At 46.8% G+C, this 13,720-nt stretch overlaps 1 protein-coding gene across 1 annotated transcript in view; it reads left to right on the top strand.

The window, feature by feature from the left end:
• The window catches only part of LOC119432737 (uncharacterized), a 94,458-nt gene that overhangs the window by 70,584 nt on the left and 10,154 nt on the right, over positions 1 to 13,720 (top strand). The window contains exon 9 of the mRNA XM_037699894.2: positions 121 to 3,129. Within this exon, the coding sequence (XP_037555822.2) occupies positions 121 to 236 (116 nt within the window). The 3' untranslated portion in view covers positions 237 to 3,129. The remainder of the gene's footprint in view (positions 1 to 120; positions 3,130 to 13,720) is intronic.

The following is a 13,720-nucleotide window of genomic DNA, read 5'->3' as shown; positions in this document are numbered from 1 at the left end:
ATAAAGCTCGTTCAAAGTGTATCTCGAAAATCAATAATTATTATCGATAGGATAGAGAAAAAAGTGCGAACAAAGTAAGGAACAACGATTATAATTTTGTACCCTCTCTCGAACGTGCAGGAGAAAGCAGCGTGCGGTATGTGAGGGATGGCGCCTCCAGCCGTCAAGCAGCTGGCAGCGCGGCGTTCAACTCGATTTTCAACGGGCCTTGCCGGCAACTGCAGTCCAGGCGCTGAAAGATATGCAATATCTCTCGCGCCAGCATCTACGTACTACACACACACTAATGCGTGCATGGCGCGAAGCAAGAAAGCTCCCAACTGTGCGCCAACGACTAGCTCAACACTGCCAACACGTGCGAGAACGACAAATTCCGAGAAAAGTGTCTGCTACGTCTACACGGAACTTCTTCAAGACGTATTCACGAAGTCCACGCAGCGACCACGCGCACTGCGACCGGCCGTCGGCATCTCCGAAGCCAGTGGAAAGAAAAACAAAAAAGAAAGACAGTACGACTGGTGTTTGGTGCAATGCCTACGATGTGTATGTGGCTGCCAACGCTGCCTCTGAACTTTGTTTTTTGTGTTTGTGTGCTAATGCGTGGAATCTTCTTTTCGGTCCCTCTTGTGCGTCGTGGCGTGCGCACCAAAGAACAATTGTTTGGCCGGACGGCGCAAGATCTGACACGCCAGTTCATTGACTCCAGTGGGCTGGACGTTTATTTCGTGTGCATCGAATGTGAACTCTCTTTGAACCTTCTGTGAAGTGAACATTGTTGTGGTCTCGTGTGCCTTGAACTGCTCTTGAAGAAAGGGACTGGTTCCCTAACGTATAGTTCGATATCTGGAAACATGGCAATGACTGCGAAAGCTTTAGTCTCGCAGGAGTTGGCTCATGCCTGCAGTGTGCAAGACAGTCTAGTATTAGGTGCTGGTTACTCTTTCTAGTTTTAGTCCGCGTAGAACGCGAGGCTGACACGCAAAAATTCAACTTGCCGCTCTTGAATCTAGTTATGGTTTCGGTTTCGGCTGTTGCTGGTGGTTGCGCCTAAAAGCATGACATAAGAGCCGGAATCATAGTTTAATGTCATATGGCATTTGCGTAACGTTCGAACCGATCCTGGTTTTAGCGTCTGTGTTCGTTTTATCGTGAGCTTCTTCTGGATATCGTTTGCGCTGATTTTATATATATTAACTAACTGTTGAGCAGCAGCTCTTAACCAGACACGCTTAGCTTGCGTTAAAGGTGTTGTCTAGTTCGAAAAGTTGGAAAGGGGCTTCCATCTGAGCTTTAGTGGCCGGTATTTATATTTCGCCCTTGCTATACGGGGGCCTGCACTACAAGATAGTTTTATGCACTACGTTCATCAAACCCACAAGGCAGCTAGCTCTTCGCAGCGTTTATATTTTTTCTTTCATCAGTTCAGTGTCCATATACCGTTTAACCATGATCAGTGTCACATAAATTACTGTGACGTGACTCACCAGGGGGAATAGGGCGAGCCGTAGTCGTGTTACCTCACTCTCTTTCACTTCGCAAACTCATGTTGTTACTCAGCGCGTTGCTTGGCACGCGGGTATTTCGGATGCGCATCGCTTTTTACGGTAACAAAAATCGGTGCAAGAATCAGTAAAATGTTTCAGATGAGAGTTTTTACCGTCCGTTCCACGTAACATTCATCTCAAAACTCGCGTTTAATTACGTAATTTAATCCACGGTAGTCTAATTAACTTAACGATCACAGGGGCACAACGAGCCTTGCTGCCAGACCACAGAGACACCGTGTGGACGCTTGTCTGCCCTCCTCTCAGTCGGGTCAGAATGACGTGCCTTACTTAGACAACGGCTGTGCCTGCGTGTCTCGTGACACGACGTCATCAACGAAGGCCGACGCTCCCTCTGCAAACCACGCGAAAGTAATGAACGTCTGTCAAGGGTCGCCGGCTGTCCCACTTTGAATGTTTACATATTATTTATGGATGACGTCATGTCGCGCGAGAAGCTCAGGCGTGGAAGTTGTCGAACCTCCGCAAATTCTCGCAAAATCCTCGACTCCAACCAAGCTCTTCCTCCATTTCAATGAGTGGAGCACAGCGCTGCCCTTCGACTGAAGAAGACGCTACGCTTTTCAAAAACTGCCGCAGATTGTCAGTGAAGCGCAGGGACAACTTCTCTCGAAGGTTGGCGCTACAATCTGCTTGTAAAACCCCTGGAGCCTCTAGCCGCCGTGCTACGCGATTGGACGATAACTTCAGCGCGCCTCCTGGTGCGGACCAAGAACAGCTAGCAGACGACGGCGCCTGGCGCGAAACGGTCGCCGGTCTCAAACGGAGCACACGCATATATTTCACTTGATTCACCCTGTGCCCTGCACCGCGCCCGTCATTGCGAAGTGCCGTCGGCGCGGCGAGTGATAAGATTGGAACGGAATCAAAGAATAGAACCAGGCTTCTTTCTGCTAGTTCACCCAAAAGGAAAGCAGCGAAAGACTATGATGCGACGTTAACTAACGGATTGGTCGCATAATGCGCGCGCATTTTGAATCTTTTTTCGCTTGGACCAAACCAGGAGGCGCTGCAGGCAGTTGGCGCTATTTTTAGAAGATCAAGGGCTTTCTTCAATCGAGGGTCGAGGTGAAGTTGTTGAGGGGAGGGGCGTTCTGGAATTCAGGGAGACAAAACGTTTGCCGGGCGCACGCTGCCAAGCACGAGCCCCGCGCATGCGCAGTTGCGTCCTCGATCAGCCGCTCTGAGTTGCGGAGCGTAAAAGCACTCATCTAACGCACTGTGTTTCAGCGAAAATGAAGCAAGTGGTGCGATCAAAAAAGACTGCTAAAGAAATGCATACTCATAAAAAAAAAGTATTTGCTTAAAGCAACATCCGCGCCCGCTTGCGGGCTGCTTCGTGGAGTGAGTAACGGCGAGCGATAAGATAATCAATGCAGCTTGGCTATCGCCCAGCCAAGGCCTAGCATCGTCACAACCGTCACTACGACGCTCCCATAGTGCCGTGCGAATACGTTTCCGTTTCGTACAGCCCAGCTGCTACGTCTATCGTGTGGAATGACTTGAAAGCCCCTTGCCTAATGCTGTCCGGCCACTCCGAAATGGGATCATGAATGCCTTCAACGTGAGTGCAGTCAAACTTCACATTCAATGGAAATAGGACGGAACTTTTCGTTATAAAGCCTGCAAAGTGAAGTACAGACGTGTTGATATCATATCGGAAACATAGGGCTTAGTTCCTCGACGCTGACTGCGCTAATACAGTTTGCCAGCGCTTTCGTGAACGGTCACTTCTAAAAGATTAATTCAGATGCTTTCAGGGGAGTCCGGTAGCAGAAAGTTGGATTACCGTCGGCAAACATCCTCGGTTATGCGAGCAGGGGATGTGAAATTACGTACAACTGAACTTAAGCAGTTATCAGAGGGAATATGACGGGACATTTTTTGGGTAACAAGTATGGCTTTTCTTTTTCTCACGGCACGCGTACATGTCCCAAGTTTGTGTCACTCTTCCAGAAATTTCAGAATTAAAGTAAGGACAAAAATAATCTGGCCGTCACGTGATAAACTGTTTAGTCATAAACCGGACATGGTTCGCCGCGAATGAGTCCATGCAGACGACAAAATACCTTAACCTATATACGTCAGTGGCTGTTCCCGCCGATCGAGTAATTTTCTGTAGATCTAATATGTGGGGGCCTACGACAAGAAGATGATTGATTGATTGATTGATTGATTGATTGATGAGTTGGTAACTTTTGGAGCAGACTTTTCGACAACATTTGACTTTCGTCAGCGCACGTGGGGCGGGTTATCCACGAAAACATCTTGTTCTAGTTCCTCAACAACAATGCGCGCAACCTTCTTTTTTTTTTTGGAATACACTTGTTCGAAGCACAAGTTGTCGCACATTCGCAACACTCACGTTGAACAGGCACATCGAGATTGTTAAATGACGTTGCAGCGCTGGCAGGCTTCCAGTATCACTGTGCGCATTACGCAAGTGGCTTTTAACTCGTTTTCCATTGCGTTTTTATCTTCCCACGTCAGGCGTGGGCAGAGTCTGAGCTGCAATATTTTGCATGGAGACTTATCAGCCATGCATAAAAGGTACAGGCTTTTCTTTCGCTTAGCGTTCGTGTGTGATTGTCCATGCGTGGATGTGTTACGGTGTAAGTTATGTTCAGTGCTTTTTATTTTTGTCTTCATTTTGGTATGCGTGTACGTGAAACTTTATGTGCTGTCGCGTGCAAAAGTAATGGACCGCGCTTCTGTTTTCGACCTCAATTTTCGCATCAGCTGTCAAAGATGTCGCCGTTGTTTTTTTTTTTGTTTTCAGGAGCATATGATTAAGTATTTAAATGGACAGGGACCTAGTCTAGACTGATAAAGTATTCTTTAAAAGTATATTTTTGTTAATTTCTCAGTAATAGGTTGATTATTATACGAGAAAATGAAGCTCAATGTTTCGTTGTTTGAATTTCGCGCCTAAACGCCGGACCGTTACGTCTGCGTGACGTATTTCTCCGTAGTTTAAGTAAAAGATCTTGAAGCTTACAAAATTCACTCTTTGGTTCCTGTAGAATATTCACTGTAGTCCATCTTTACCGATAAGAGCTTTCGTTTTTGCGTCTTTTAATCTTACCTATGCAAAAAGCCTCCTTGTACGTAAAACAGGGGTGCTTTTTGTGTGTGTGTGTGTTGCAGAAGGGTCATTTACTAATACGGCCCAAATATATTGTTATCTTGATTGCTCCTTTAAAGGAAAATCAACGGTGACATTTCCGTCAAGCGATGCCTAATGATGGTTTGAAAAAGGCTTGGGGGGATCTGTTACTTTTGCCCGCGCCTGTACGTGTAGAAAGGTATTTAGATCGTCTATCATTGTCACAGATGTAATGTGGTTTTTTATCAGCGCCAACAGGCTACAGTACAGAACTCGTAGAATAATTTTAAAAGTGACAAGAACATAGCTTTTTTTTTTCTTTTTTTTTTTCGTAGACGCTGGCACGAAACCGTTCTTAGTCAACACGTTTCACGCGTCTCTCGGAATGACGTCTCCGCCAACGTTCCTATAGTCCGAGAACGTCGGTCACCGCGGTGAATAATTGAGTAGCGAAAGCTGAACATCGGTGTCTCAGTTGGCACAGAAATATCCAGGACAGATAACAAAGATGGAGTTCGAATTCGAGAGGCACGTCTTAAGAGTGCCCGACATTAAGTTTAAATTGCGTAATATGAATCTGATTCAATTATTATTATGATTATTTTAGAATTGTGAAGCGGATCTATAAAGTGCATTAGTGATTTAGGTTCACTCGCATCTCCCTGAGCCTGTCACTGTCGCAATTTTTTTTTTTTTTTTTTCACTTCAAGCGCAACATACGCATCTTGCGGGGCGTCAAATAGTGCTAGAAAAGGAGTGCATGACTATTAGTCATTTTTATGAGTGAATGTACTTCTTGAATCTCACAATAAATATTTATTTTCAGCATTTTGTTTGGCTTCTTTAACGTAAAGGGATGTATTCTATAAATACTGTATAGGCTCCCATTAGGGAGCCACAGATGCGCCACTGTTTTCCGGGCGCCGCTCGCACCGCCTCCAGCGATTCTAGCGCCGCTATTCGCCGAGCGCCATCACCTGATCAAAAGCGGGCACCACCGCGTTGCGGAAAAGCCAACACTTTTCAAGGGACGCCAAACACTCCGCTGGAACCGGCCGACCAAGCGCAATTGATATCGGCACTGTTATTATTCCTGTTGCTTGTTGCTCGATGCTGCTGGCCGAAAGATACGTGTTCGCAGCTGTAATCTCTGTCAAATTTCACGATCAACGTCACACGAAGCACTGAGAGTTCTTGCAGTTTGACGGGCTATTAAAAAAATGCCTTTTTATTGCGAAGGCATATGCCCCATTACGCGAAAATCCGGCGGTGGCGTGACCAAGCGATGGCACCAAAAATGGCCGACGCCGCAAAGTGCAAGACGTCAAGAATGCTCGGATTGACGTCAAATTTCTCAGGGAGGTTCTTGGTAAACAAAGTAAATTAACGGCATTGAAAAAAAAAAAATTGGTGCATTTGGGTACAAATTTGGGTGGGAATCGAGTGCGGGCCTCCGGGGTGGGAGACGAGCACGCTTCCCCGATTCCACGGCGGCTCCACGGTTCTGGCTGGCTAAAGGTGTGACTAGTGCGTGCGTCAATGCGCACGTCACGTCGCGGCCATCTGGCTGACTAAAGGTGCGGCCTAGTGCGTGCCTCGTGTGTGTATAACTATGTATAAATATATGTGCACAGCGAATGTGGAGGAGGTGGCGCCACGTCTTGAGTGTATAAAATGAGCGCGCTGTCTCCCGCGCGTCACTTGCTCTTGGATTTCATCGGTGCTGTCTCTGCTGCGATGGACTCCGAAGCGTCTACCTCAGCGGCAGCTGTGAATTGCGGTCGCACACGCAAGTACGCCCCAGAAGAAGAAGCAAGGGAACGCAAAAACGCCCACACACACCGAATCAGCTGAAAGAAGTTTCTTTCTTTAGTAAATGTATTTAAGGAGAGGTTGGTGCCTATATGTGGCGCCGGCTACTCTTCTCTTACATGATAGTTGTCCTCAGAAAGTTGTCAAAAATCACAAAACTGGACTAATAACCACATGTACGAACATTCACATACTAACTCTTAACTGCAATATAAATAAATGTTCGCGCAACAGAAGAGTTCACATAACATAAATACTCACAAAACCGAAGTGCTCAAACGCAACACTAGAGTTCACAAAGCACAGATGTTCACAAAACCAAGATGTTCACAGACAAGATGTTGGGCACTTGCAAATTAGGTCCCTCTTGAATGCCGCGCTCTAAATACAAGTCTTTTACGCAGACACAAATGCTACATGAACACGAAGACACAATAAACATGTAATCAAGAGTGCCTGTTAATAATAACAATGCCAGCAATAACTGATATCTGACTTAGTAATTTTGTGATATTTTTGAGTCCTCTAAAAATTGTGCTAAGGCGCGCGCGGCGATGTTTTGTAGTTTTTCTGTCGGCCATGGACCCAAAATTTTTCCTAAGGATAGTGGTCATCTATCCAAGACATGCAGTTTTTCTGAAAGCTTCTTACGGGTAGCATCATGTTTTTTTTACAGTGTAGAGGAAGGTGTTCTATGTCTTCTTCAGCCTCTTCACACGAGCATGTAGCACTATTAGTTTTTCTTATCCTGTACAGGAAGCTTTTAGTATAGGCAGTGCCTATAGCCGAAGCCTATGTGCTGTTGTTTCAACCGATCGGTTAATTTTAAACGGAATATTGAATTCTATTCCAGGATCAATATTATATAATTGAGAGTTCTGCGCTTCATTTATGGACAAAGTTTCCTTGGACAATTTACCGCATAGTTTGTTCAATAAACAACGCGCATCACTCGTTGCTAGAGGAACTAGTGAAAATTCATTCTTTTGATGAGCTGCACGTGCCATGTGATCAGCCGTTACATCTCCTATGATTTCACAGTGACTTGGAATCCACTAGAAAGTTATGTCGTGTTGTAGATCTTCCGCTATGGCCTATGTCTTCTGTATTTCGTATACCAATGTGCTGTCTGTTTTTCTTAAACTGATTTCATTTAGGCTCAGCAATGAGGCTTGTGAATCACTCAGAACTACCCAGTGAAGAGGTCCTGAATGCTGACATATGTAACGTAAAGCAGAAAGTATTGCGTAAAGTTCTGCCGTTGTGGACGTTGTAAATTGGCAAAGCTTATAATTCTTTTCTCTTGGTATGCAGGTATATAAAACGCTGATGTAGAGCTTTGTTTCCAGCATGATCCATCGGTATATACGTGAATGCGTTCTACGTAGTTAGTGTAAAGATGCGATAAAGCAATTAACTTTATCACAACTACGGGCATATCACATTTACGACCTACTCCAGGAATTGAAGTGACTATTTCTGGAATTGCACTTTAATGCGTGTCAAAAATCGCAGCCATTCCACTCTGTGAATGTAGGCTACCCAGCGCAGCTGTAAAAGAACTGCACCAAGATCACTGTGCTAGTAACTACGAAATTGAGCGCTTGACAACGCACAACATTGCGAGCACGCACAATCGCTACTAATAGCGGCTCGACCTGTTGAGGCGTCCAAAGTGAAACGCGCCAAGCGTCTCAAGACGATGCCTTGCCCGCAACAAATTCGTAAGGGCGTCTCTGCGGCTTTCCGACACATGCGTCCTTAGCGTAACCCAATGAAGAATAAAAGAAAGTGTTCGGGGCGTAATGATTTCAATGTCGGACTTCGGTGCTTGAGGTCCGGTGTTCGAATCCTGCCGCCGGATGACTTTAATAATGTTTATGTAATTATTTATTACGCAGTACTTTGTTGAAAATGTCGAATTTATAAAGTCGAAGGGACGTTTAAAGCAAAAAAAAAAACGAAATTTAGGCCCATGTACTTTCCATAATTCCCATGCTGGCTGAATCGCCCCAATTGCTCCTCCCGTAGCCTGGACTAGCATGAGAGTTCTCTCTAGTAATTACTGTATTGAAACTCTATGTATTGTGTACACAGGTTTCTTAGCTTTCCTCTTGCTACGCCAGGTGTCAGCAGGTGCCTTACTGGTTTGCTCTAGCTGCCTCCTCATAGAGGGTGCGGGAGTTTTGAGGCACGGACATCGAAAAATTTATGGGAGCTAGGGTAGGCATATACAGACAGCTCCGCTGTACAAACATCAATCTAAAACATTTCACCAAAGGGCCTGTACAAGGTGTTTCAGCGAACACTTTCAAAAATTCCTCAAGTTCGCCTGTGGCTGATAGCACAATTCTAGTTCATGAGCTGGTCTACTCGAAGAGGCGGACATTACTTGCAGACGAAATTGAAATGCATAATCGACTAATGCACAAAAATTCACTAATTAAGTTTTTAACTAATTACCTGATGGCCCGTGTGGCAATTTACAAATTGTAGCCGCGGAGTTCGCAAAGCATATCCACTTGGAATTAATTCTCAGGATCACACCGGTTTCGAGATAATTCCCAAACTGTGCGGAGAAATGCATTGGCGTTCCAGTTAATTTTGGGCTTCAATGCATAAAGCGACGTTTTGTTAAGAAACTAACTGGAACGCCAATGCATTTCTCCGCAAAGTTCGGGAATTAATATCTCGAAACAGGTGTCATCCCGAGAATTCGTTCCAAGTGGATCCGCCTTGCGAACTCCACGGCTAGAATTTGTAAATTGCAATATGGCTCATAAAGTAATTAATTAAAAACTTAACCAGTGAATTTTTGTTAATTATTCGATTATGCATTTCAATTTCTTCTGCAAGTAATGTCCGCCACCTCGAGTAGACCAGCTCATGAACTAGAATTATGCTATCTGCCACAGGCGAACATTAGGAATTTTTGAAAGTGTTCGCTGAAACACGCTGTATAATGCTTTCGCATTTCCACACGTGAGCAGTTTTTTTTATATATATATATCTATGCACGGCGCTGCAGAAGTTGCACAATTCCATGTACCCACGAGGACTTTACTCGTACAATAAACGCGTAAGGCATGCAGCCTTAGTCAGCGCGTGTGTCTGGTATACGTACGAGACCCATAACGCGGCTAAATTTGTCAGTGTCTTGTAAAACGCGGCAATTAAGGATATGCTGGAACCGCTAGAATCCACGTAGCGGTGCAGGGGCGTGAGTCAATGCAAACAATGCATGCAATTCCACACGCCATTCACCTGGATCGTATTTAGTTTCCTTATTTTTCACCTAATGAATGCTGGACGCGGCCAGCGCTGTCGCAATACAATACAATTTTATTTTCCATCAATGTTTCTTGAATACACGCATTCACGTCTTTCAGCTGTCGCGAGCTGTGATCACATGCACGCCTATTAAGATTTTTAGCTAATCTATGAAAGCTTCGCATTATACTCGATGCTATGCATAGAAATTGGAAAGGCTCACAGACGTTGCACAATGCATGCGTTTGTGTATGTAATCATCACGTGCTGAATTTTCAGTAATCATTAGACAATTGTTTGTTGGCTTCTTATGACATTAGACAATAAGGCACGTAAGCGTAAAACCCAGGTTTGAATCATGACGTGGGCGATCGACTTGCACTCGCAAAATAATAAACGAAAATAAAGTGAAAAAAAAAAACATCGCCCAAGGACTCCGTACAGATGGTTAACCAGCGAAGCTGAAACGTGCGGCCCCGGTGTTTAGCAGTGGGTTAATCCCGACGCTGTATTGAAGCGTTTCTCAAATATTGGTTACATGTTTGTGTTTCTAGTGGAACGCAAGCGCCAATGGCGGGCGGATGCTGCTAACCAAGACGCCGAGCTAACTCGAGATATCGAACGCATGCGACAACGGCGAGCCGAGGAGGCGGCGTTGCGGGCAGAGCAGCGTCAACGTGGCAATGGCGGGAACACGTTCGCCGGGGGTTTCTCGAGCGGCACTTTGGCTGCGATGAACGTCCACGTTGAAATCGCGAAGTGGAACGCAAGCGCCAGTGACGGGCAGATACTGCTAACCACGACTCCGAGCTAACTCGATATAGTGAACGCATGCGACAACGGCGAGCCGAGGAAGCGGCGTTGCGAGCAGAGCAGCGTCAACGCCACGTTGGCGGGAACGCGTTCGCCGGGGCCAACGCCCGTTTTCGGCGGGAGTTTCTCGAGCGGTACATGGCGCGCGTGCTTGGGTACGACGCAGAGAACGACGTCACTAACGGCACTGCCAATGGCGCGCGCTTGGATGGGATGTAGAGAACGACGTAACTGACGGTGCAGCCAATGGAGAAGTTTATCGAAACATGTGGCGAACGGTTTTTCGTTTCGCCTAGCCACATACAGGTTTCGCTGTAATAGAAGGTGCTGCTGGCATGGCCGCGCGAGCGTGGCTCCTACGCATACGGGGAGTGGCTTTCCCGCATAACTTTGGAGTTCGAATGGCGTACCTTGGCGCAACTCTGCTCCCTGAAGGGAGCTCATAGAGTAACTCTAGTGTGTTTGTGGTCGCAACGCCTCCTATCATGAAATGACCAAAGTAGATTTTGGTCATTTCAACCAACCAGACAACCAGAGTTGGCATCACATGTATATGGGACATATAATTTATTGAAACAACGGCAGAACGTGCGGTGCCAATAATGAACTGCACAGTGGGCTTTATGATCAGGGTTTCATGTTATCGGACTAATTGGATAAAATCCGAAAAACGTTCGCCGGTAAGAAAGTTCAGTGGTGATTTAGCAGTAAATGCGAGAGAAATGCGTTAGCCGCACGCACTAGGCCACACCTTTAGTCAGCCATTGCACCATTTAAGCCGCATTCACCACGCTTCAAAGTGTTGTTTAGGAGCTCACTCGGCACACATCCTGCGTTTTCGAGGAGCGAAGTGCAACTGACGGTGGTCTGCTCCGAGCCCCCGGCAGTCAGGAACTTACGTCAGGAACTTGCAGCTCTTCGAGCTGCACTTCTCGAAGATGCTCCATATTCAGTGACTCGAAGGCAGCACTGCAGTCTTTGCTATCAGCCCTGCGGCGCGGATCACATGAACAACTGGCATTCGAGATTAGAGAGCTAATCCATACCTTGGCTGAGCAAGGGCACCGCGTGGCATTTCAGTGGCTTCCAAGTCACTGGTGCGTCATAGGCAACGAGCACGCCGATAACGCTGCTCGGTCGGCTCTTCAAGGCGACAAAGAAGAGTCGATACCGTTATCAAGGACAGATGCCACCAGAAACTTCGAATGTTCACCCGCGATATGACGCTCTCCATGTGGAACACACGAAGTTTTCAAAGCAACCGACTGTGCGCCACCTTGACTCTTCTCTTCGCCTTCGCATCCCAGCTGGTCTCTGCCGACGCGAAGCTACCCTGCTTTATTGAATATGGCTAGGAATAGCCTTTACGAAGTCCGAATCGGTTGGGCCGGCGACGCCTCGTGCGATGACTGTGGTAGCGAGGAAAATCAACACCTTTTCTGTGACTGTGCTCGCTACAATTTACAGCGAGAGAGAGAATAAACATCTTTATGTCGTAAATGAAGCTTTGGAGAGGCGTCCTCATTCCAGAATGCCTTGAGCTCGGGCCGCGTCCTGGCCCTCTCAATCAGCCGTTGCTGATCCTCGAGGTCGGAGCTGACCAATGCTTTCTCCCAAAGCTTGTTGGTGTGATAAGGGTACGGAGGATCTAATGGTGCCTGTCTGCACCCGGGCTCTGCGCAGAAGTGGCATTAGGGGCCGGCTATGAAGCGATTTCTGGTTGGGTGGGGGAATGTATTAACTTGTAGAGCTCGGAGTAATCGCTCCTGTTCTCTAGGTAGTGACTTGTGTGGGGGTGCGTATGTTCAGCGGGTTAGCTTGTAATGTTGTGTGATGTCTTGGTGCGAGACTAGAGAGTGCATGCGCTCGGGTTTGGATTCCTCTGCGTCGGTTATTTACAATTTACAGAGACGATCGCTCGCAATCGCGATAGCGCGCTTGGACCAAAACCCTTTAACAGAGGAAACAATTTTAGAATGCCGACATCACAAGCAATCGCAGCGGAAGGCAACGAGAGCTCTGTTGCAATTTTTAAAGACTACAGAATTGGAAAAGCGGCTGTAGCCTGATGTTTACATTGCTACTGTGTTGTGCAGTGACTGTATGCGATGATAGTGACCGACTGTGATTGTGTATCTGTGCTCCATTTATTTCTCTATCTCTACTTTCTTGTCACTTTACCTCCCCCTCCCCTCTCTCCCCAGCGTAGGGTAGCAAACCGGACTTTCCCCTCTGGTTAATCTCCCTACCTCTCCCCTTTCTTCTGTCTCGATCTCTCCGGTGTTGGAATTTCGATAGTGGAATCATTGACGACACAACTGTCTAATTAACGCATCTGCTTCTAATAACCGCACGAACTCTTTGGATGTTCTATTCACGACCTCCTCTATAAAGAGGAGGTCGTGGTTCTATTTAACAGTGGCGTAGCCAAGGGGGGGGGGGGGGGGTTGAACCCCCCCCCCCCCCGAAATTTTTTGCACCCCCCCCCCCTAACCCACCCTTTGCTCTCGTCGCATCGCGCTGACATATTTCAAGAAACCGGTGCTACTTTCACACTTTCATTCCTGGGCGCTTCCGTTTGGGTTGGTAATTTACAGCGAATCATGTCTGCATATGGAAAAAAACTGCCACGGTGTTTGTCAAGGCCTTGACACTCTGTGAGGTTTTGGGCGCGAATGTGGCGGCCGCATTCTGAAACAACAAATGCGCAACAAATGAAGCAACAAATGCGGCAGCCGCATTTTAGATGAAGGCGAAAATTCCCGAGGCCCGTTTACTTAGATTCAGGTACACGTTAAAGTCCCCAGGTGGTCTAAATTTCCGGTATACATTTCCGCCGCTTCCCTTCAGGTGCCGGTTAGGCCGCGTTCGCGTAGGAACTTGGTCTCGAAGCTGGCGGAAGCGGCAAAATCTTTCAAAACCGCCCGCCTAGGCCGCAAAACAGGCAGAAAAACAGGCGGCGAGCCAAATTGGTCTCGGACTGATTTTTTCGCCATGGCGAAGCGGAAACGTGGCGGAAAGTCGTTCTGCTCGACCGGAAGCTACACTAGCATGTAAACTTCCGGTCGTAACATTGAACATGGCACCAAAAGTGTAGGCGTATGGGTGTTCTGTGTGTAGGCTGCAATACTGATCGACGCGATCAAGAACCACC

Source organism: Dermacentor silvarum, chromosome 11, assembly GCF_013339745.2.
Source record: "Dermacentor silvarum isolate Dsil-2018 chromosome 11, BIME_Dsil_1.4, whole genome shotgun sequence".
NCBI classification, from domain to species: domain Eukaryota; kingdom Metazoa; phylum Arthropoda; class Arachnida; order Ixodida; family Ixodidae; genus Dermacentor; species Dermacentor silvarum.
This window is presented reverse-complemented; position numbering and strand designations above follow the sequence as displayed.